We start from the raw sequence: 10,021 nt of genomic DNA, 5'->3' as shown, positions 1-10,021 counted from the left end.
TAAAATTGGGTTGAGCGACCATTATTTAATCTTTACTTGCATTAATTTTGATGTTCATGAATTGCAACATAAAACAGTCAGGTTTAGAGATTTTAAACAATTTGATGAATCTTCTTTTCTTAATGATATTAGTAAATGTGATGTTTTATGTAATTTTAATGGTAATGATTATGACAGTTCAATTATTAATGATCAGATATGGTTCAGATGGAAGGATGCATTTTTATCTATATGTAATCAACATGCTCCTATTAAAGAAGTACGGGTAAAGAATAGATATAATCCTTGGATGACTAATGATATTCTCGAACTTATATATCAACGTGATTACCTTAAAGACAAGTCAGACGATAATGATGACTTTAAAGATGAATATCGTAAAGTAAGAAATTAAGTTCTCTCGTCTATTCGTGAAGCAAAAAAGAAATACTTTACTGAAATTTCATCTAAGTTTAAAAATGACTCTAAAAAGCTTTGGAAAGAACTTAATATGGCTACTGGTAATATGAAATATTCAAACTCTGTTCATAATGACCTTAGTCCTGAAAACCTGAACGAACACTTTGCTAATGTTGGGCGAAATATTACTAATTCTTTTAATAATTGCAAACTACCGAATTGGAAAAACCCAAAGTGTATTCATACTTTTGATATGAAAATTATATCAGAGAGTGAGGTTTTGAGGCTTTTATCTAATCTCAGTTGCAATAGCAACTTAGACGTTTTAGATTTTGATAGTAAACTTCTTAATATATCATCATCTCTCATACTTTCGTCGTTGACTTGTATTTTCAATTACTCTTTAAAAAATGGAATCGTATTTGATGACTGGAAGTATTCAAGAGTAACACCTATTTATAAAGGAAAGGGGTCAAAGGATTCATGTTCAAATTACAGACCGATTTCAGTTGTATGCCATCTTGCCAAAATCATGGAGAAATTAGTTCAGAAATGTCTTCATTCTTATTTAATTGACAATGATTTGATAACTTCTGATCAGTCTGCTTTTTTAAAACACCACTCTACAGTAACTTGTCTCCATCGTGTTATAGATGACTGGTATGATTCACTTAATAATCACGAAATGGTAGGCGCTTGTTTTTTAGATATATCTAAATGTTTTGACACAATTAATCATGAAATGTTGTTATTTAAATTAGAAAAGTATGGAGTATCAGGTACAGAACTTATGTGGTTCAAAAGTTACTTAACAAACCGGAAGCAATCAGTAAGATGTCATGGTAAACAGTCAAACCCTATTGATTTAACAGTTGGAATTCCACAGGGGGGAGTATTAGGCCCGGATTCATTTTTGTCTCACCTGCGAAGCAAGTGAGACTATAGGCGCCGCTTTTCCGACGGCGGCGGCGACGGCGGCGGCGGCGGCGGCGTCAACATCAAATCTTAACCTGAGGTTAAGTTTTTGAAATGACATCATAACTTAGAAAGTATATGGACCTAGTTCATGAAACTTGGCCATAAGGTTAATCAAGTATTACTGAACATCCTATTAGAGTTTCATGTCACATGACCAAGGTCAAAGGTCATTTAGGGTCAATGAACTTAGACCATGTTGGAGGAATCAACATCGAAATCTTAACCTCAGGTTAAGTTTTTGAAATGTCATCATAACTTAGAAAATATATAGACCTATTTCATGAAACTTGGACATAAGGTTAATCAAGTATCACTGAACATCCTGCATGAGTTTCACGTCACATGATCAAGGTCAAAGGTCATTTAGGGTCAATGAACTTTGGCCGAATTGGGGATATCTGTTGAATTCCCATCATAACTTTGAAAGTTTATGGATCTGATTCATAAAACTTGGACATAATAGTAATCAAGTATCACTGAATATTTTGTGCAAGTTTCAGGTCTCATGATTAAGGTCAAAGGTCATTTAGGGTCAATGAACTTTGGCCGAATCGGGGGTATCTGTTGAATTACCATCATAACTTTGAATGTTTATTAGTCTAGTTCATTAAACTTGGACATATGAGTAATCAAATATCACTGAACATCCTGTGCGTGTTTCAGGTCACATGACCAAGGTCAAAGGTCAATGAACTTTGGCCGAATTGGGTGTATCTGTTGCATTACCATCATAACTTTGAAAGTTTATGGATCTGATTCATGAAACTTGTACATAAGAGTAATCAAGTATCACTGAACATCCTGTGCGAGTTTCAGGTCACATGATCAAGGTCAAAGGTCATGTAAGGTCAATGAACTTTGGCTATGTTGGGGTTTTTTGTTGAATAACCATCATATCTCTGTAAGTTTATTGGTCTCGTTCATAAAAAGTTGACATAAGAGTAACCATGTATCACTGAACATCTTGTGTGAGTTAGACTAACTTAGAGTAGTATTCAAAGTCAGCACTGCTGCTATATTGAACCGCGTGATGCAGGTGAGACGGCCAGAGGCATTCCACTTGTTGATATTTATAAATGATATTGTACAATGCATTTCGACTGCTGTTTGTAATATTTTTGCTGATGATGTTATTGTGTATATTTCCGATTCTAAATTAAGTAATATTCAACGTGATTTACAGGTATGTTTACATGAAATTGATAAGTGGTATAATGACAATTGCTTAAAGATCAATATTACTAAAACAAATATTATGCTTATTTCAACTCGTTATTCAAAAAACAAAGGAAAATTGGATATAAAGCTAAATGGTGAGCAACTTAAACAAGTTAATTCTGTAAGATATTTAGGTGTTGAAGTTGATAGTAATCTCATATGGAATGTTCATGTCAAACATCTTTGTAGATCAATATCATTTAAGTTACATGCTTTAAGACATTTAAGTTCAACTCTTAAACCAGATTTACTGAATACGTTATATAAAACAACTATTCAGCCATGTATAGATTATGCTTGTTCTGTTTGGGGAAATTGTTCATTGAAAAATAGGGAACTTATTATAAGACTGCAAAGGCGAGCGGCACGTATTGTAATGAAAGAATATGATTTTTCTATTAGTTGTACAGATTTAATGAAGAAACTAAAATGGCAATCTTTTGATACAAGGAGGGATTATTTTTTATGTATTTTAGCTTACCAATGTATATATGGACTTGCCCCTATTAGACTATGTAATGATATTGAACTATTTATTGATAGACATGGAATGTATACACGTAACGCTGATTCACTGAATGCTGTATTACCTAAGCCAAATATTGAAAGTTTCAAGCAATCCTTTAAATTTAGTGCAATAAAGACATGGAACTCCTTGCCAAATGAACTCCAGAATATTTCTAACCTCCTACATTTCAAGAGATCGTACAAAAACAAGTATTTTTAAACTGACAGTAGACTGATTTTTTATCGATATTTTATTGTATAGTTGATTGTATAGTTAATTCTGTATTATGTTGTTGCACTCCTTTCTTTCCCCCTCACTCTCGCTTTCTCTCTCTCTCTCTACTTCTGCCATTTACTTAACCACACTATCTCTGTCTTACCTCTCTCTATTTTCCTGCTCTATTTTTTTTTTTTGGTGCAACTTTTATTGTAAATTAAGTATACCCAGTATTTTAACTCAATTAAGTTTGTATGCATTTTTATTGTTGTTTGATATTTTTATGTAACAGGACCGTGTTGAAAAACAGTGTATTTTATCTGAACATGTTATCCTGTATAAAGATGTTTTAATAAATAAATAAATAAATAAAAAAAATAATTATAATTATACAGAGAAAGAAATTAGTGAATGTTTTTTTAGACCAAGAATAACATGGAAGACAGAGGGAATTTCAATTTAAGCTTCTGCATGGGGCAATTTACACTAAAGTTAATTTGTTTAGATTTGGATTTGTTGAAGATAATCTCTGTTCGTACTGTAAACTGGAAACGGAAACATATTCACATATATTTTTGTCTTGCTTAAAGGTCAAACTGATATGGGAAACTTTGATACAGCGATTTGAATTAGATGAAATAAAGGACTTGAATTGGCGGGATATATTTGTTGGTTTGTCAGGCAATACAAATAGAATAAAAAGTTGTAATACTATTATCTTTATGGTAAAATATATATTATTTATATTTAGAAAGGAGGGGGTTTTACCAACCATTGACGATATACATAAACTTATTTTAGAATATAAGGATCAAGAAAAGAAAATAGCTATTAAAATGGGGAAATTAGGGCGGCACTTGCAAAAATGGGAAACAGTAAAATTGTGACAAGGTTAAGTTGTAAGTCTTTATTTACTTTCAATATATGTAATGCTTCTCCCGTGAGCTTGTTATATTCAAAATTTTTCATCGAATTGTTTTGTACTTTTAAACATGATTTATTTATAATGAGTGTGAGCAGATCTTCTGGGCAGTGGTGTGTTGGGTGTGTGTGTGTGTGCGTTTGGGTGTGTTTGTGGGGGGGAGGGGGAAGTTTGGTCTTTAAGCATTTTTATAATAACTGATTTCATTGTTGTTTTTTTAAAGATATATATGACTCATGATTTTGTGAAGTTAGTGGAAAAAAAAGTGAAAATATGAAGTATAAAGTATTATATATGATTTGAAATGTTATATTGAAATGTTATGTTCATGAAATCAGAATAAAAACATTATTCAAAACAAAAACAAAATAGTGTAAAGTTATACATGTACAACAGCTTTTGGCAACTCCTTTTTATTTAAATATTGTAAAGAAATGGATGAAGAGAAAAATGGTAGGCGTAGCTTAAATCAAGGTTCCCCAGAGCTATCTACCCTTTGGAAAAATTGGTGATGCCGAAAAAATGTCTCTGCCGGGAATCGAACCCGGGCCCCCAGCTTTGAACGCCGGTGCCTTAACCACTAGACCACAGAGACGGGTTAATGGCTAGGGCGAACCCAATCCGATTGACCGTCAGATAGACAGATTTTCGACACTATACCAATTATAATTTCCTTTGTCGGGTGAAGGTGGGTTTAGAACAATGACAAGCCGCCATGCCTCAGCTGGATCAAAGCTATTGCTTCGATACAGTACATGTATGGGAGAAGAAATACGAATGTGTAAAGTTATACATGTACAACAGTTTTTGGCAACTCCTTTTTATTTAAATATATATATACATATATATATATATATATATATATATGTATATATATATATATACATATATATGTATATATATATATATATATATATATATATATATATATATATATATATATGTATATATATATATATATACAGTGGCGTACCGTGGGTCCCGGCATTGGGGGGCACCAGCAAAAATTTTGAGTCACTTAGGGAGCGCGCGAAGCGCGCTCAGTTGCCAGGTATACTGACCTAATAGAGACATTTTAAGGACATGCAGTGCCATTAAACGGACATGTATCTCACTGATTAAATAATGCGAGCGCGAAGCGCGAGCTGAAAATTTTTGATATTCAGACCTAAAAAGGGACATTATAAGCAATTTTTTGTAATCATGATACGTACCTCTCGCTAAACAAACAATGCGAGCGCGAGCTGAAATTTTTGTATATATTGACCCCAAACAGGGACATTTTAAGGACTTTATTTCAAAGTCATCTAATGCTATAATGCCATCCTTTGCTGATTTTGTTAGAATTACATTTAAACACATAAAGCACATTTTGTTGTCATAGTCATACGCATCTCACTAATAAAATACTGCGAGCGCGAAGCGCGAGCTGAAAATTTAGGAAATTTAGACCTGAAAAGGATTGTTTGCAGGGATTCACTAAGACCGTACGTATTTCACTTACCAAATGATGCGAGCGCGAAGCGCGAGCTGAAAATTTTTAATATTGAGATCAGAAAATTTGACATTTTTAGGACTGACTTTAGGAATTTATGAAGAGCAGACATCTCACCAATCAATGTGAACATTAGCAAGGACAGGACATGTTTTATATTAAGACCTTAAAATAGGGCAATCACTTTAAGTGGTCATGAAAAGAAGCAAATGTCACTACATAAAACAATAACTCGAATAGCGAGGATTTATATTTGGCATACAGTATATTGATATGAAAACGGGAAGTTTTAGTACAACAGGGTTATAGATCTCGTTAAACAGTCTATGCGAGCACCACGAACAGTGAAGACATAGGCCCTGAGCAAATAATGTTTCATAAAGTGATGAAAAATGCTTTTTTTTGTGATATAACATAACATAATGTAATATAACATATTATAATGAACAATAATTTCTTCTTTCCCCACTACGTTTCTCTTCCTTTCTCCCTCTTTTTTCTCCTTTTCCCCCTTTTTTTCTTTTTTTGGGCCAGCCGATGGGGGGGGGGGGGGCACGTGCCCCCCCGTAGTTACGCCACTGTATATATATATATATATATATATACAAGGGCGGATCCACCCTTCGCCAATAGGGGTGGGGGCGGGTTTTTTTCCAGCCATATTTTACCCGATCGGCTGCTCGAAGATGATTTTTGGTTTCTGTGAAGGGTAGTCCAAATAGTTACTTCTGAGCTTTATTCTTATAAATCAACATAAATATAATATTTTAATCCTTATTTATATAATGCGAGCGCGAAGCACGAGCAAATTTTTTCTGGGAAATCTTGTGTATTTTTTCCTTAAATTTGAACATTCCCTGCAATGATTGTTTTCCTGAAAAAAGATGTGTATGTAACTAACTAATTACTTCAAACGCGAAGCGCGAGCAGAAATGAATTGATGGAATACCTGTTACAGACTGCATGTAGTTAGCCATGCTGACGTTACATATTTTAAAAATCCCGCTCCACTTTCTTTCGTAATTTTGTTTTCTCCATTATTTGACTCCCAAGGGAGCTTCAATGTCAGAAATGAAACAAAAAAAGGCAAACAGATGAAAGAAATGTTGAAATATCAACTGTATTGTTCATTATTTGATGTGAATCAAATACAGACAATATTTTTCGCTGCATTATATTTTATCCTTTCTTTATTGAGCACACACAGGACATCCATTACCAATATGCTGCAAAAAGAGACAGTAATTAGATACAGATTCTTTTAAGAATAAAGAAACCGGGCCGAATAAAAGGTAACAAACTTCCGGTTGTTCCTTTATCATGAACAGGAGCCAATAACTCCCATGCTGTGCACTAATGGACCCCGTTTCGTTAACAAACAATACGCAGGATGTATCCTCTTTTAAGCTACACTAAAACCGATTTCTCCACAATAAATTCCGACTGATTCTGTCCGAATTCAAAACCGTTCTGCGGCCCCTGTGTCCATCATGAACATAAATAATTTTTCATTTTATTTCCTCTTTATTGTGGGGGGGGGGGGTCGGGGATAGCACTTCTGTCATGATATTTGTTATGATCGTTTCATTGCGATAAATGTTATAAAAACGACTGGAGTCATGGTATTTAGATTATTGATATTTTGCAGAAAATCTATGACAGAAGCTTCTGTAGCGTAATCCAGGGACTTGCTTTTTTTCTAAAGGGCGGGAAGACGTGAACAACAATAACAACAAAGGAAATCCGTAAATATACCACCAGTTATCTTGCAGAGAGCGATCAATTTTGTGCTGTCAATGAAATAGCAGTGCATTATCACTTTCGTGATTTAAAGTATAGTAGGCGTGGAATCATCGCACTCGCTTGTGTGCCTTTTATCACCACTGGCATTGATAAGTTCATATCTTCATCTGATTTCATCATAAGTCGAGGGAGTCACGGAAGGGGCTAAATAGAAAATTTCACTTTCTCAGCATTTTCAAGTGGAGGTTAAAGTTTAATCCAACAGTTGCTCATCAATGAATAAAGTTTGAAAAAGTGATTCGTGTATCATCTCTCTTCTTCGAATATTTTTTCTTTCTTGAAATAGAATGTAGTTACAAACTTTGTCTTCAAGGTTTAGCTCAGAAATATTATATACGGACTGAAATTGCTATACTCTTTTTAGCGGGAGCCATTATTTTCACTTTTTTGTCACCATCAATGCTCGTCATTTTACCTTGAGTGCACTTTGGAAGCTCTTTGGTCATTGTTTGTTTGAGTCTTTTGGATATCAGATTAACAATAATCTAGCATTCTTGAGTGTCTGAGATTTTATTTCCCGAACTATAGGGTGAATGGAAAATTAACAGATTGGTTTCACAAAAAAGACAAAATTTAGCGATTGGAGCTATTAATCCCTCTTGATAAAACAATACTCTCCATCCTACCAACCAAAATACCCGAAGTTCAGAAAGGAACTCTTCTGGAAAAAGTTAAACAACCTGTCTACTAAATACCTGAAAAACTAAGAAGAAAGGTTCTCTGGTACAACACCCAAAACCTACTGACTATCCTTAAAGACCAGAAAGGCAACCATTCCGAAACAACTGAACAGCCGACCAACAAAGAAATACCAGCAAACTGGGATAGAAATTCTTCTGGAACAACACTCATCGACTTGTCGAAAAAAAACATATATCTGAGGACCGGGAAGGCAAAGCTCCTGGAACAATATTCACCAACCCATCGGCTAAGTACCTGAGAAATCGAGATAAAGGAAATTCTCTCAGAATAGCGATCACTAAACTGTAGACTCAATTCTTGCACTTGGAAACCAGGAAGGAAAATCTTCTAGAACAACACTTACTGACCTGAAAAACTGAAATACCTGAAAACAAAGAACTGAAGAAGGTAAATCTTCTGGAACAGCATTTACAGACCTATCGACTAAATACCCGAGGACCAAGCAGGTATTCTTCAGGAACTTATTGTTAGTGTGTGTCCTTATGGCTACTACTGAGAGCTACATTAATGTGACTATATCGGACGGTGGAGGTGGAGGGGGAGGAGGTGGGATCAATGTTTCTGCTCTCAGTATTACACAAGCTACTCTTCTTGCGATTTGTTTATTGTTGACAGTGATTAGCAACACCTTCATCCTCACAATTCTGTACAAAGTCAAGAACTGTTTTGAAGAAATGCAACAGTTTGTATTCCAGGCTCTAGCAGTGACGGACTTCCTCACGGGTATTTTCTGTTGCGGTCTTTCGATGCTTTCAATCATCATTGGCCCAGGTCAAACGTTCTCATCAGCCATGTGCGCGATTCGAGGAGCAGCCTGTACTGGGTTAACCAACCTCTCGGCTCTACTAATTTCCTGCGCTTGTTTTGATCGTTTTGTCGCCGTCATCTTTCCTCTCCGTTACTTCAGTTTGGTCACGATGAAACGCGCCAGAATCGCCCTCTTGATCGTCTGCATAATGGCCGCCTCTAATGGAGCCTTGAGTTTACTTCGAGGCAGGACTGTTGCCAAGAGTAACCTGTGCCTTTCCGATTTCTCGTCCGAGCGACTCGCCTTCCGACCAAGCCTCGTGACAAGTCTCTTGATCTTCTCCATCACTCTGCTCTTGACGTCTATCTCAAACATCAAGGTTATGTTGGTCGCTTCCGGTCAGTCAAAACGTTCTGCAAACGTGGCTCCTAGCGATATCACCAACGAGAGTGATACTGTCCAGAGAGACTCTACCCAAGCACGTAGAGGGAGCCTCAAAGGTCTCCGCGTTCTTATAGTAGCCACAATCACATTCTTTCTGGCTATCTTTCCCTGGAGCATTGTCTCTGCGTCGCAGTTCAGTCAGAAGGCATCCATAGCAACACCTATGGCAAGGTTTATATCCAGTCTTTTGCTGATGTCGAACAGCTGGATGAACGCAGTGATCTTTGGTGCGTTCAATAAACGTTTTCGAAAGGCAGTTAAAAGGGTGATTTATCGTGCACAGTTGGAAGGGGAATCAACTGTAAATGAACACACCTCAGAGGCATGATTCTAGACATCCCACCTATCATGGACCTACATGCTTTTAACGAGTTTCATCTTCTTCTTTTTTTTAAACATTATTGGCGACAAAAACATTTGTGTATGATGGCCCGAGATTCTGGAATTCCCTCAGTGAAGATATCTTTGATAGCCCATCCCTTGGTTCTTTCAAAAAGAAACTTGAAAATAATTTTATTAAATCGTACACGTCATCATGTCCTCAATTCATATAAGATCATTAAATTCACTATTTCACGATTACTTCTT

General features: G+C 35.7%; 1 protein-coding gene across 1 annotated transcript; it reads left to right on the top strand.

The window, feature by feature from the left end:
* The first annotated feature begins 8,723 nt into the window (after positions 1 to 8,723).
* On the top strand, positions 8,724 to 9,761 carry LOC121424186 (histamine H2 receptor-like). The gene has a single exon (XM_041619794.1). The coding sequence runs from the start codon at positions 8,724 to 8,726 to the stop codon at positions 9,759 to 9,761; it is 1,038 nt and encodes a 345-aa protein (XP_041475728.1).
* Positions 9,762 to 10,021: the final 260 nt, after the last annotated feature.

Source organism: Lytechinus variegatus, chromosome 11 (genome assembly GCF_018143015.1).
Source record: "Lytechinus variegatus isolate NC3 chromosome 11, Lvar_3.0, whole genome shotgun sequence".
Lineage (NCBI taxonomy): Eukaryota > Metazoa > Echinodermata > Echinoidea > Temnopleuroida > Toxopneustidae > Lytechinus > Lytechinus variegatus.
The sequence above is the reverse complement of the archived record's forward strand: the minus strand, read 5'-3'. Positions and strand labels throughout refer to the sequence as shown.